Source organism: Coregonus lavaretus, assembly GCF_964263955.1.
Source record: "Coregonus lavaretus genome assembly, chromosome: 2".
Classification (NCBI taxonomy): domain Eukaryota; kingdom Metazoa; phylum Chordata; class Actinopteri; order Salmoniformes; family Salmonidae; genus Coregonus; species Coregonus lavaretus.
In genome coordinates, this window is record NC_139989.1 from 69855869 (window position 1) to 69870676 (window position 14808).

The 14808-nt window shown below is 51.9% G+C and overlaps 1 protein-coding gene across 1 annotated transcript in view; it reads left to right on the plus strand.

Moving 5' to 3' along the window:
* Positions 1–14808, plus strand: part of LOC311106215 (ras-related protein Rab-40C) — a 34783-nt gene that overhangs the window by 11523 nt on the left and 8452 nt on the right. The window contains exons 3-4 of the mRNA XM_084148519.1: positions 1962–2022; positions 2480–2557. Coding sequence (XP_084004645.1) covers positions 1962–2022; positions 2480–2557 — 139 coding nt within the window. The remainder of the gene's footprint in view (positions 1–1961; positions 2023–2479; positions 2558–14808) is intronic.

Consider the following 14808-nt stretch of genomic DNA (forward strand, 5'->3'; position numbering starts at 1 on the left):
GAGCCACTCCTTAGTTGCCCTGGCTGTGTGTTTCGGGTCGTTGTCATGCTGGAAGACCCAGCCATGATCCATCTTCAATGCTCTTACTGAGGGAAGGAGGTTGTTGGCCAAGATCTCGCGATACATGGCCCCATCCATCCTCCCCTCAATACGGTGCAGTCGTCCTGTCCCCTTTGCAGAAAAGCATCCCCAAAGAATGATGTTTCCACCTCCATGCTTCACGGTTGGGATGGTGTTCTTGGGGTTGTACTCATCCTTCTTCTTCCTCCAAACACGGCGAGTGGAGTTTAGACCAAAAAGCTATATTTTTGTCTCATCAGACCACAGACCTTCTCCCATTCCTCCTCTGGATCATCCAGATGGTCATTGGCAAACTTCAGACGGGCCTGGACATGCGCTGGCTTGAGCAGGGGGACCTTGCGTGCGCTGCAGGATTTTAATCCATGACGGCGTAGTGTGTTACTAATGGTTTTCTTTGAGACTGTGGTCCCAGCTCTCTTCAGGTCATTGACCAGGTCCTGCCGTGTTGTTCTGGGCTGATCCCTCACCTTCTTCATGGTCATTGATGCCCCACGAGGTGATATCTTGCATGGAGCCCCAGACCGAGGGTGATTGACCGTCATCTTGAACTTCTTCCATTTTCTAATAATTGCGCCAACAGTTGTTGCCTTCTCACCAAGCTGCTTGCCTATTGTCCTGTAGCCCATCCCAGCCTTGTGCAGGTCTACAATTGTATCCCTGATGTCCTTACACAGCTCTCTGGTCTTGGCCATTGTGGAGAGGTTGGAGTCTGTTTGATTGAGTGTGTGGACAGGTGTCTTTTATACAGGTAACGAGTTCAAACAGGTGCAGTTAATACAGGTAATGAGTGGAGAACAGGAGGGCTTCTTAAAGAAAAACTAACAGGTCTGTGAGAGCCGGAATTCTTACTGGTTGGTAGGTGATCAAATACTTATGTCATGCAATAAAATGCAAATTAACTACTTAAAAATCATACAATGTGATTTTCTGGATTTTTTAGATTTAGATTTAGATTTTAGATTCCGTCTCTCACAGTTGAAGTGTACCTATGATAAAAATTACAGACCTCTACATGCTTTGTAAGTAGGAAAACCTGCAAAATCGGCAGTGTATCAAATAGTTGTTCTCCCCACTGTATATACACAGCTGTGGAAAAAATTAAGAGACCACTGCAAATTTTTCTTAAATCAGCATCTCTACATGTATGACAGTCATTCCATTCCAGTGTCTGTTGAATTCCAACATAGGCACACCTCATTCTACTGAATTAGGTACTGATTAGGTGATCACCTGAAACAAATCCTATTTCACGAGGAAAAGTATAAAAACCACTGCTGTGGTCATCACTATCCTCTTGCAATAGGACCAGCTGGATGGCAAAAACAGTGCTAATAGTACCTCAAAAGTAATATTAATTAAAAAATAACTATTGACTATTGACCAAAAGAGTTGAAAAGGAATGTTTTGAGTGAGGAAAAGAAGGGTTCAATTCTGGCCTTACTGGCAGAGGGATACAGTGAGCGTCGGGTTGCTTCCATCCTTAACATTTCAAAGACAGCGGTTCATAAGAACAAGGTCAAGCAGCAGACATTGGGGACAACAAAACTACAGACTGGCAGAGGATTTTCAAACACTATGAGATTCGTGGTGACGTGGGGAGCAATAATATACCCTCCTTGTGGCTAGAAACTCCTTGCAGGTTTTGAAAATCACTGTTTTTCTTACTTTTAATCCTACCCTGTGATGTCACAGAGAAGCATTTTTTAGGACCTTATCTTTTTAACTACAGATCATAGAAATGTGGTGTTTTCACATGTAGACAATATGTATGGTGCTGGAGATAATGAATATGAGGTTGAAAAGTGGCGGAATTGCCTTTTAATTGTGGTTTACATCTCTCTCTCTCTCTCTCACCACCCCTCTCTCTCCCTCTCTATCAGGGACACGTCAGGACAGGGGAGGTTCTGCACCATCTTCAGGTCCTACTCCAGAGGAGCTCAGGTAGGAACACACATTCTGCTGACATAGAACACACATTCTGCTGACACAGGACACACATTCTGGTGACGTACACACATTCTGGTGACATAGTACACACATTCTGGTGATTTAATACACATTCTGCTGACACAGTACACACATTCTGCTGACACAGTACACACATTCTACTGACATAGTATATATATATTTTTGTTTCATTCACTTCTCTTTTTGACCTGCACTGTTGGAGCTTAAGAATTTCACTGTACCCTGCAGTTACATCTGAGACCCTGTGCATGTGACTAATAAACTCATCTAATCGAATCTAGTACACACACAATCTAATGACTTAGTACACAGACACCCACATTGTACTGACACAAGCCCCCTACTGAGTGTGTTTGGCTGGCCCTCTCTGCTTGTCCTACTCCTATAAACAGGACAGAAAATAACAATGCCTGATGTGTGTGTTCTCCAGGGGATCCTGCTGGTGTATGACATCGCAAACCGCTGGTCGTTCGAAGGCATCGACCGCTGGATACGAGAGATTGACGAGGTACGGAGAGGAGGGGGGAGGAGAGGAAGGGAAATGGGGGAGAGGAGATGAGAGAGGGAAGATGGGAGAGGAGGGAGTGAGGGTAGAAGAGATGAAATGAGAGGATAGAAGGGAGGGAGGGTAGAGGAGAGGAGATGAGAGGATAGAAGGGAGCGAGGGTAGAGGAGATGAGATGAGAGGATAGAAGGTAGGGAGAGGAGAGGAGATGAGAGGATAGAAGGGAGGGAGGGTAGAGGAGAGGAGATGAGAGGATAGAAGGGAGGGAGGGTAGAGGAGAGGAGATGAGAGGATAGAAGGGAGCGAGGGTAGAGGAGAGGAGATGAGTATAGAAGGGAGCGAGGGTAGAGGAGATGAGAGGATAGAAGGGAGCGAGCGAGGGTAGATGAGATGAGAGGAGAGGAGGGAGCGAGGGGAGATGAGATGAGAGGATAGAAGGGAGCGAGGGTATAGGAGAGAAGATGAGAGGATAGAAGGGAGGGAGAGGAGAGGAGATGAGGATAGAAGAGAGGGAGGGTAGAGGAGAGGAGATGCGAGGGTAGAGGAGATGAGAGGATAGAAGGGAGCGAGGGTAGAGGAGATGAGAGGATAGAAGGGAGCGAGGGGAGAGGAGATGAGAGGATAGAAGGGAGCGAGGGTAGAGGAGAGAAGATGAGAGGATAGAAGGGAGCGAGGGTAGAGGAGATGAGAGGATAGAAGAGAGCGAGGGTAGAGGAGATGAGAGGATAGAAGGGAGCGAGGGTAGAGGAGATGAGAGGATAGAAGGGAGCGAGGGTAGAGGAGAGGAGATGAGAGGATAGAAGGGAGCGAGGGTAGAGGAGAGGAGATGAGATGAGAGGATAGAAGGGAGGGAGGGCAGAGGATATGAGAGGATAGAAGGGAGCGAGGTTAGAGGAGAGGAGATGAGAGGATAGAAGGGAGGTAGAGGAGAGGAGAGGATAGAAGGGAGCGAGGGTAGAGGAGAGGAGAGGATAGAAAGGAGGGAGGGGAGAGGAGATGAGAGGATAGAAGGGAGCGCGTTTAGAGGAGGGAAGATGAGAGGATAGAAGGGAGGGAGAGGAGAGGAGATGAGGATAGAAGAGAGGGAGGGTAGAGGAGAGGAGATGAGAGGATAGAAGGGAGCGAGGGTAGAGGAAATGCGACGGTAGAGGAGATGAGAGGATAGAAGGGAGCGAGGGGAGAGGAGATGAGATGAGAGGATAGAAGGGAGCGAGGGGAGAGGAGATGAGATGAGAGGATAGAAGGGAGCGAGGGTAGAGGAGAGGAGATGAGAGGATAGAAGGGAGCGAGGGTAGAGGAGAGGAGATGAGAGGATAGAAGAGAGCGAGGGTAGAGGAGATGAGAGGATAGAAGGGAGCGAGGGTAGAGAAGATGAGAGGATAGAAGGGAGCGAGGGTAGAGGAGAGGAGATGAGAGGATAGAAGGGAGCGAGGGTAGATGAGATGAGAGGAGAGGAGGGAGCGAGGGGAGATGAGAGGATAGAAGGGAGCGAGGGTAGAGAAGATGAGAGGATAGAAGGGAGCGAGGGGAGAGGAGAGGATAGAAGGGAGCGAGGGTATAGGAGAGGAGATGAGAGGATAGAAGGGAGCGAGGGGAGAGGAGAGGAGATGAGAGGATAGAAGGGAGCGAGGGTAGAGGAGATGAGAGGATAGAAGAGAGCGAGAGGAGAGGAGATGAGGATAGAAGAGAGGGAGGGTAGAGGAGAGGAGATGAGAGGATAGAAGGGAGCGAGGGTAGAGGAGAAGAGATGAGAGGATAGAAGGGAGCGAGGGTAGAGGAGATGAGAGGATAGAAGGGAGCGAGGGTAGAGGAGAGGAGATGAGAGGATAGAAGGGAGCGAGAGGAGAGGAGATGAGAGGATAGAAGGGAGCGAGGGTAGAGGAGATGAGAGGATAGAATTGAGCGAGGGTAGAGGAGATGAGAGGATAGAAGGGAGGGAGGGTAGAGGAGAGGAGAGGATAGAAGGGAGGGAGGGTAGAAGAGAGGATAGAAGGGAGCGAGGTTAGAGGAGAGGAGATGAGAGGATAGAAGGGAGTGAGGGTAGAGGAGAGGAGATGAGAGGATAGAAGGGAGGGAGGGGAGATGAGAGATTAGAGGATAGAAGGGAGGGAGGGAGGGTAGAGGAGAGGAGAGGATAGAAGGGAGGGAGGGTAGAGGAGAGGATAGAAGGGAGCGAGGTTAGAGGAGATGAGAGGATAGAAGGGAGGGAGAGGATAGGAGATGAGAGGATAGAAGGGAGGAAGGGTAGAGCAGAGGAGATGAGAGGATAGAAGGGAGGAAGGGTAGAGCAGAGGAGATGAGAGGATAGAAGGGAGCGAGGGTAGAGGAGATGAGATGAGAGGATAGAAGGGAGCGAGGGTAGAGGAGATGAGATGAGAGGATAGAAGGGAGCGAGGGTAGAGGAGATGAGAGGATAGAAGGGAGCGAGGGTAGAGGAGATGAGAGGGTAGAAGGGAGCGAGGGTAGAGGAGATGAGAGGATAGAAGGAAGCGAGGGGAGAGGAGAGGATAGAAGGGAGCGAGGGTATAGGAGAGGAGATGAGAGGATAGAAGGGAGGGAGGGTAGAGGAGATGAGAGGATAGAAGGGAGTGAGTGTAGAGGAGAGGAGAGGATAGAATGGAGGGAGGGTAGAGGAGAGGAGATGAGAGGATAGAAGGGAGCGAGGGTAGAGGAGAGGAGATGAGAGGATAGAAGGGAGGGAGGGGAGAGGAGAGATGAGAGGATAGAAGGGAGGGAGGTAGAGGATATGAGAGGATAGAAGGGAGCGAGGTTAGAGGAGAGGAGATGAGAGGATAGATGGGAGGGATAGGAGAGGAGAGGAGATGAGAGGATAGAAGGGAGGTAGAGGAGAGGAGATGAGAGGATAGAAGGGAGCGAAGGGAGAGGAGATGAGATGAGAGGATAGAAGGGAGGGAGAGGAGATGAGAGGATAGAAGGGAGGGAGGGGAGAGGAGATGAGAGAGGATAGAAGGGAGGGATAGGAGATGAGAGGATAGATGGGAGCGAGGGTAGAGGAGATGAGAGGATAGAAGGGAGGTAGAGGAGAGGAGATGAGAGGATAGAAGGGAGCGAGGGTAGAGGAGATGAGATGAGAGGATAGAAGGGAGCGAGGGTAGGGGAGATGAGAGGATAGAAGGGAGTGAGGGGAGAGGAGAGACCCTGTCTCATAGTCCTCAACACACCTCAGTGAACAGAACAGAATAGACCCAGAGTACTGCTATAGACACACCATGTCCTTCCTGACATCCTCCATGTTTGGTGAAGATATGGCTTTCCTTTTCTACCTCTAGTCTACACTACCGATGAGAGGATAGAAGGGAGCGAGGGTAGAGGAGAGGAGATGAGAGGATAGAAGGGAGCGGGGGGAGAGGAGAGGATAGAAGGGAGCGAGGGTATAGGAGAGGAGATGAGAGGATAGAAGGGAGCGAGGGTAGAGGAGATGAGAGGATAGAAGGGAGCGAGGTAGAGGAGACGAGAGGATAGAAGGGAGCGAGGTTAGAGGAGAGGAGATGAGAGGAAAGAAGGAAGCGAGGTTAGAGGAGAGGAGATGAGAGGATAGAAGGGAGGGAGGGTAGAGGAGAGGATAGAAGGGAGCGAGGGTAGAGGAGAGGAGATGAGAGGATAGAAGGGAGCGAGAGGAGATGAGAGGATAGAAGGGAGGGAGGGGAGAGGAGAGGAGAGGAGATGAGAGGATAGAAGGGAGCGAGGGGAGAGGAGATGAGAGGATAGAAGGGAGCCAGGGTAGATGAGATGAGAGGATAGAAGGGAGCGAGGGTAGATGAGATGAGAGGAGAGGAGGGAGCGAGGGGAGATGAGAGGATAGAAGGGAGCGAGGGTAGAGGAGAGGAGATGAGAGGATAGAAGGGAGGGAGAGGAGATGAGAGGATAGAAGGGAGGGAGGGGAGAGGAGATGAGAGGATAGAAGGGAGGGATAGGAGATGAGAGGATAGATGGGAGCGAGGGTAGAGGAGATGAGAGGATAGAAGGGAGGTAGAGGAGAGGAGATGAGAGGATAGAAGGGAGCGAGGGTAGAGGAGATGAGATGAGAGGATAGAAGGGAGCGAGGGTAGGGGAGATGAGAGGATAGAAGGGAGTGAGGGGAGAGGAGAGACCCTGTCTCATAGTCCTCAACACACCTCAGTGAACAGAACAGAATAGACCCAGAGTACTGCTATAGACACACCATGTCCTTCCTGACATCCTCCATGTTTGGTGAAGATATGGCTTTCCTTTTCTACCTCTAGTCTACACTACCGATGAGAGGATAGAAGGGAGCGAGGGTAGAGGAGAGGAGATGAGAGGATAGAAGGGAGCGGGGGGAGAGGAGAGGATAGAAGGGAGCGAGGGTATAGGAGAGGAGATGAGAGGATAGAAGGGAGCGAGGGTAGAGGAGATGAGAGGATAGAAGGGAGCGAGGTAGAGGAGAGGAGACGAGAGGATAGAAGGGAGCGAGGTTAGAGGAGAGGAGATGAGAGGAAAGAAGGAAGCGAGGTTAGAGGAGAGGAGATGAGAGGATAGAAGGGAGGGAGGGTAGAGGAGAGGATAGAAGGGAGCGAGGGTAGAGGAGAGGAGATGAGAGGATAGAAGGGAGCGAGAGGAGATGAGAGGATAGAAGGGAGGGAGAGGAGAGGAGATGAGAGGATAGAAGGGAGCGAGGGGAGAGGAGATGAGAGGATAGAAGGGAGCCAGGGTAGATGAGATGAGAGGATAGAAGGGAGCGAGGGTAGATGAGATGAGAAGAGAGGAGGGAGCGAGGGGAGATGAGAGGATAGAAGGGAGCGAGGGTAGAGGAGAGGAGATGAGAGGATAGAAGGGAGCGAGGGGAGAGGAGATGAGAGGATAGAAGGGAGCCAGGGTAGATGAGATGAGAGGATAGAAGGGAGCGAGGGTATAGGAGAGGAGATGAGAGGATAGAAGGGAGCGAGAGGAGATGAGAGGATAGAAGGGAGGGAGAGGAGAGGATAGAAGGGAGGGAGGTAGAGGAGCTGAGAAGATAGAAGGGAGCGAGGGTAGAGGAGAGGAGATGAGAGGATAGAAGGGAGGGAGAGGAGAGGAGATGAGAGGATTGAAGGGAGCGAGGTTAGAGGAGAGGAGATGAGAGAATAGAAGGGAGCGAGGGTAGAGGAGATGAGGGAGCGAGGGGAGATGAGAGGATAGAAGGGAGCGAGGGTAGAGGAGATAAGAGGATAGAAGGGAGCGAGGGGAAAGGAGAGGAGAGGATAGAAGGGAGCGAGGGTATAGGAGAGGAGATGAGAGGATAGAAGGGAGCGAGGGTAGAGGAGATGAGATGAGAGGATAGAAGGGAGCGAGGGGAGAGGAGATGAGAGGATAGAAGGGAGCGAGAGGAGAGGAGATGAGAGGATAGAAGGGAGCGAGGGTAGAGGAGATGAGAGGATAGAAGGGAGGGAGGTAGAGGAGATGAGAGGATAGAAGGGAGCGAGTTTAGAGGAGAGAAGAGAGGGAGAGGAGAGGAGATGAGGATAGAAGAGAGGGAGGGGAGAGGAGATGAGAGGATAGAAGGGAGCGAGGGTAGAGGATAGAAGGGAGCGAGGGTAGAGGAGATGAGATGAGAGGATAGAAGGGAGCGAGGGTAGAGGAGATGCGAGGGTAGAGGAGATGAGAGGATAGAAGGGAGCGAGGGGAGAGGAGATGAGAGGATAGAAGGGAGCGAGGGTAGAGGAGATGAGAGGATAGAAGGGAGCGAGGGTAGAGGAGATGAGAGGATAGAAGAGAGCGAGGGTAGAGGAGATGAGAGGATAGAAGGGAGCGAGGGTAGAGGAGATGAGAGGATAGAAGGGAGCGAGGGTAGAGGAGAGGAGATGAGAGGATAGAAGGGAGCGAGGGTAGAGGAGAGGAGATGAGAGGATAGAAGGGAGGGAGGGGAGAGGAGAGATGAGAGGATAGAAGGGAGGGAGGTAGAGGATATGAGAGGATAGAAGGGAGCGAGGGGAGAGGAGAGGATAGAAGGGAGCGAGGTTAGAGGAGAGGAGATGAGAGGATAGAAGGGAGGTAGAGGAGAGGAGATTAGATGAGATGATAGAAGGGAGTGAGGGTAGAGGAGATGGGAGCGAGGGTAGAGGAGAGGAGATGAGACGATAGAAGGGATGGAGGTAGAGGAGATGAGAGGATAGAAGGGAGCAAGGTTAGAGGAGAGAAGATGAGAATATAGAAGGGAGCGAGGGTAGATGAGAGGAGATGAGAGGATAGAAGGGAGCGAGAGGAGATGAGAGGATAGAAGGGAGGGAGGGGAGAGGAGATGAGAGGATAGAAGGGAGCGAGGTTAGAGGAGAGGAGATGAGAGGATAGAAGGGAGCGAGGGTAGATGAGATGAGAGGAGAGGAGGGAGCGAGAGGAGATGAGAGGATAGAAGGGAGCGAGGGTAGAGGAGATGAGAGGATAGAAGGGAGCGAGGGGAGAGGATAGAAGGGAGCGAGGGTATAGGAGAGGAGATGAGAGGATAGAAGGGAGCGAGTGTAGAGGAGATGAGATGAGAGGATAGAAGGGAGCAAGGGTAGATGAGATGAGAGGATAGAAGGGAGCGAGGGTAGAGGAGAGGAGATGAGAGGATAGAAGGGAGCGAGGGTAGAGGAGAGGAGAGGATAGAAAGGAGGGAGGGGAGAGGAGATGAGAGGATAGAAGGGAGTGAGGTAGAGGAGATGAGAGGATAGAAGGGAGCGAGTTTAGAGGAGAGAAGATGAGAGGATAGAAGGGAGGAGAGGAGATGAGGATAGAAGAGAGGGAGGGTAGAGGAGAGGAGATGAGATGATAGAAGGGAGCGAGGGTAGAGGAGATGAGAGGATAGAAGGGAGCGAGGGTAGAGGAAATGAGAGGATAGAAGAGATGGAGGGTAGAGGAGATGAGATGAGAGGGTAGAAGGGAGCGAGGGTAGAGGAGATGAGATGAGAGGATAGAAGGGAGCGAGGGTAGAGGAGATGAGAGGATAGAAGGGAGCGAGGTTAGAGGAGATGAGAGGATAGAAGGGAGCGAAGGTAGAGGAGATGAGGATAGAAGAGAGCGAGGGGAGAGGAGAGGAGAGGATAGAAGGGAGCGAGGGTATAGGAGAGGAGATGAGAGGATAAAAGGGAGCGAGGGTAGAGGAGATGAGAGGATAGAAGGGAGCGAGTTTAGAGGAGAGAAGATGAGGATAGAAGGGAGCGAGAGGAGAGGAGATGAGAGGATAGAAGAGATGGAGGGTAGAGGTGAGGAGATGAGATGAGAGGATAGGAGGGTAGAGGAGATGAGAGGATAGAAGGGAGCGATGGTAGAGGGGATGAGAGGATAGAAGGGAGGGAGGGGAGAGGAGATGAGAGGATAGAAGGGAGCGAGGGTAGAGGAGAGGAGATGAGAGGATAGAAGGGAGCGAGGGTAGAGGAGAGGAGATGAGAGGATAGAAGGGAGGGAGGGGAGAGGAGAGATGAGAGGATAGAAGGGAGGGAGGTAGAGGATATGAGAGGATAGAAGGGAGCGAGGTTAGAGGAGAGGAGATGAGATGAGAGGATAGAAAGGAGCGAGGTTAGAGGAGAGGAGATGAGAGGATAGAAGGGAGGGAGAGGAGAGGAGATGAGAGGATAGAAGAGAGGGAGGGTAGAGGAGAGGAGATGAGAGGATAGAAGGGAGCGAGGGTAGAGGAGATGAGATGAGAGGATAGAAGGGAGCGAGGGGAGATGAGAGGATAGAAGGGAGGGAGGGTAGAGGAGAGGATAGAAGGGAGGGAGGGTAGAGGAGAGGATAGAAGGGAGCGAGGTTAGAGGAGAGGAGATGAGAGGATAGGAGATGAGAGAATAGAAGGGAGGGAGGGTAGAGGAGAGGAGATGAGAGGATAGAAGGGAGCGAGGGGAGAGGAGATGAGAGGATAGAAAGGAGGGAGGGGATAGGAGAGATGAGAGGATAGAAAGAAGGGAGGGAGGTAGAGGAGATGAGAGGATAGAAGGGAGCGAGTTTAGAGGAGAGAAGATGAGAGGATAGAAGGGAGCGAGAGGAGAGGAGATGAGAGGATAGAAGAGATGGAGGGTAGAGGTGAGGAGATGAGATGAGAGGATAGGAGGGTAGAGGAGATGAGAGGATAGAAGGGAGCGATGGTAGAGGAGATGAGAGGATAGAAGGGAGGGAGGGGAGAGGAGATGAGAGGATAGAAGGGAGCGAGGGTAGAGGAGAGGAGATGAGAGGATAGAAGGGAGCGAGGGTAGAGGAGAGGAGATGAGAGGATAGAAGGGAGGGAGGGGAGAGGAGAGGAGAGGATAGAAGGGAGCGAGGGTATAGGAGAGGAGATGAGAGGATAAAAGGGAGCGAGGGTAGAGGAGATGAGAGGAAAGAAGGGAGCGAGTTTAGAGGAGAGAAGATGAGAGGATAGAAGGGAGCGAGAGGAGAGGAGATGAGAGGATAGAAGAGATGGAGGGTAGAGGTGAGGAGATGAGATGAGAGGATAGGAGGGTAGAGGAGATGAGAGGATAGAAGGGAGCGATGGTAGAGGAGATGAGAGGATAGAAGGGAGGGAGGGGAGAGGAGATGAGAGGATAGAAGGGAGCGAGGGTAGAGGAGAGGAGATGAGAGGATAGAAGGGAGCGAGGGTAGAGGAGAGGAGATGAGAGGATAGAAGGGAGGGAGGGGAGAGGAGAGATGAGAGGATAGAAGGGAGGGAGGTAGAGGATATGAGAGGATAGAAGGGAGCGAGGTTAGAGGAGAGGAGATGAGATGAGAGGATAGAAAGGAGCGAGGTTAGAGGAGAGGAGATGAGAGGATAGAAGGGAGGGAGAGGAGAGGAGATGAGAGGATAGAAGAGAGGGAGGGTAGAGGAGAGGAGATGAGAGGATAGAAGGGAGCGAGGGTAGAGGAGATGAGGATAGAAGAGAGCGAGGGGAGAGGAGAGGAGAGGATAGAAGGGAGCGAGGGTATAGGAGAGGAGATGAGAGGATAAAAGGGAGCGAGGGTAGAGGAGATGAGAGGATAGAAGGGAGCGAGTTTAGAGGAGAGAAGATGAGGATAGAAGGGAGCGAGAGGAGAGGAGATGAGAGGATAGAAGAGATGGAGGGTAGAGGTGAGGAGATGAGATGAGAGGATAGGAGGGTAGAGGAGATGAGAGGATAGAAGGGAGCGATGGTAGAGGAGATGAGAGGATAGAAGGGAGGGAGGGGAGAGGAGATGAGAGGATAGAAGGGAGCGAGGGTAGAGGAGAGGAGATGAGAGGATAGAAGGGAGGGAGGGGAGAGGAGAGATGAGAGGATAAAAGGGAGCGAGGGTAGAGGAGATGAGAGGATAAAAGGGAGCGAGGGTAGAGGAGATGAGAGGATAGAAAGGAGCGAGGTTAGAGGAGAGGAGATGAGAGGATAGAAGGGAGGGAGAGGAGAGGAGATGAGAGGATAGAAGAGAGGGAGGGTAGAGGAGAGGAGATGAGAGGATAGAAGGGAGCGAGGGTAGAGGAGATGAGATGAGAGGATAGAAGGGAGCGAGGGGAGATGAGAGGATAGAAGGGAGGGAGGGTAGAGGAGAGGATAGAAGGGAGGGAGGGTAGAGGAGAGGATAGAAGGGAGCGAGGTTAGAGGAGAGGAGATGAGAGGATAGGAGATGAGAGAATAGAAGGGAGGGAGGGTAGAGGAGAGGAGATGAGAGGATAGAAGGGAGCGAGGGGAGAGGAGATGAGAGGATAGAAAGGAGGGAGGGGATAGGAGAGATGAGAGGATAGAAAGAAGGGAGGGAGGTAGAGGAGATGAGAGGATAGAAGGGAGCGAGTTTAGAGGAGAGAAGATGAGAGGATAGAAGGGAGCGAGAGGAGAGGAGATGAGAGGATAGAAGAGATGGAGGGTAGAGGTGAGGAGATGAGATGAGAGGATAGGAGGGTAGAGGAGATGAGAGGATAGAAGGGAGCGATGGTAGAGGAGATGAGAGGATAGAAGGGAGGGAGGGGAGAGGAGATGAGAGGATAGAAGGGAGCGAGGGTAGAGGAGAGGAGATGAGAGGATAGAAGGGAGCGAGGGTAGAGGAGAGGAGATGAGAGGATAGAAGGGAGGGAGGGGAGAGGAGAGGAGAGGATAGAAGGGAGCGAGGGTATAGGAGAGGAGATGAGAGGATAAAAGGGAGCGAGGGTAGAGGAGATGAGAGGAAAGAAGGGAGCGAGTTTAGAGGAGAGAAGATGAGAGGATAGAAGGGAGCGAGAGGAGAGGAGATGAGAGGATAGAAGAGATGGAGGGTAGAGGTGAGGAGATGAGATGAGAGGATAGGAGGGTAGAGGAGATGAGAGGATAGAAGGGAGCGATGGTAGAGGAGATGAGAGGATAGAAGGGAGGGAGGGGAGAGGAGATGAGAGGATAGAAGGGAGCGAGGGTAGAGGAGAGGAGATGAGAGGATAGAAGGGAGCGAGGGTAGAGGAGAGGAGATGAGAGGATAGAAGGGAGGGAGGGGAGAGGAGAGATGAGAGGATAGAAGGGAGGGAGGTAGAGGATATGAGAGGATAGAAGGGAGCGAGGTTAGAGGAGAGGAGATGAGATGAGAGGATAGAAAGGAGCGAGGTTAGAGGAGAGGAGATGAGAGGATAGAAGGGAGGGAGAGGAGAGGAGATGAGAGGATAGAAGAGAGGGAGGGTAGAGGAGAGGAGATGAGAGGATAGAAGGGAGCGAGGGTAGAGGAGATGAGATGAGAGGATAGAAGGGAGCGAGGGGAGATGAGAGGATAGAAGGGAGGGAGAGGAGATGAGAGGATAGAAGGGAGCGAGGGTAGAGGAGAGGAGATGAGAGGATAGAAGGGAGCGAGGGTAGAGGAGAGGAGATGAGAGGATAGAAGGGAGGGAGGGGAGAGGAGATGAGAGGATAGAAGGGAGGGAGGTAGAGGATATGAGAGGATAGAAGGGAGCGAGGTTAGAGGAGAGGAGATGAGATGAGAGGATAGAAAGGAGCGAGGTTAGAGGAGATGAGATTAGAGGATAGAAGGGAGCGAGGGTAGAGGAGATGAGAGGATAGAAGGGAGGGAGAGGAGAGGAGATGAGAGGATAGAAGAGAGGGAGGGTAGAGGAGAGGAGATGAGAGGATAGAAGGGAGCGAGGGTAGAGGAGATGAGATTAGAGGATAGAAGGGAGCGAGGGTAGAGGAGGTGAGATTAGAGGATAGAAGGGAGCGAGGGTAGAGGAGATGAGAGGATAGAAGAGAGCGAGGGGAGAGGAGAGGAGAGGATAGAAGGGAGCGAGGGTATAGGAGAGGAGATGAGAGGATAGAAGGGAGCGAGGGTAGATGAGAGGATAGAAGGGAGGGAGGGGAGAGGAGATGAGAGGATAGAAGGGAGCGAGGGTAGAGGAGAGGAGATGAGAGGATAGAAGGGAGCGAGGGTAGATGAGAGGATAGAAGGGAGGGAGGGGAGAGGAGAGATGAGAGGATAGAAGGGAGCGAGGGTAGAGGAGATGCGAGGGTAGAGGAGATGAGAGGATAGAAGGGAGCGAGAGGAGATGAGATGAGAGGATAGAAGGGAGCGAGGGTAGAGGAGAGGAGATGAGAGGATAGAAGGGAGCGAGGGTAGAGGAGATGAGAGGATAGAAGAGAGCGAGGGTAGAGGAGATGAGAGGATAGAAGAGAGCGAGGGTAGAGGAGATGAGAGGATAGAAGGGAGCGAGGGTAGAGGAGATGAGAGGATAGAAGGGAGCGAGGGTAGAGGAGAGGAGATGAGAGGATAGAAGGGAGCGAGGGTAGAGGAGAGGAGATGAGAGGATAGAAGGGTGGTAGAGGAGAGGAGATTAGATGAGATGATAGAAGGGAGCGAGGGTAGAGGAGATGGGAGCGAGGGTAGAGGAGAGGAGATGAGAGGATAGAAGGGAGTGAGGGTAGAGGAGATGAGAGGATAGAAGGGAGGGAGGTAGAGGAGATGAGAGGATAGAAGGGAGCAAGGTTAGAGGAGAGAAGATGAGAAGATGAGAAGATAGAAGGGAGCGAGAGGAGAGGATAGAAGGGAGGGAGGGTAGTGGAGAGGAGATGAGAGGATAGAAGGGAGCGAGGGTAGAGGAGAGGAGATGAGTGGATAGAAGGGAGCGAGAGGAGATGAGAGGATAGAAGGGAGGGAGGGGAGAGGAGAGGATAGAAGGGAGGGAGGGGAGAGGAGAGGAGATGAGAGGATAGAAGGGAGCGAAGTTAGAGGAGAGGAGATGAGAGGATAGAAGGGAGCGAGGGTAGATGAGATGAGAGGAGAGGAGGGAGCGAGAGGAGATGAGAGGATAGAAGGGAGCGAGGGTAGAGGAGATGAGAGGATAGAAGGGAGCGAGGGGAGAGGATAGAAGGGAG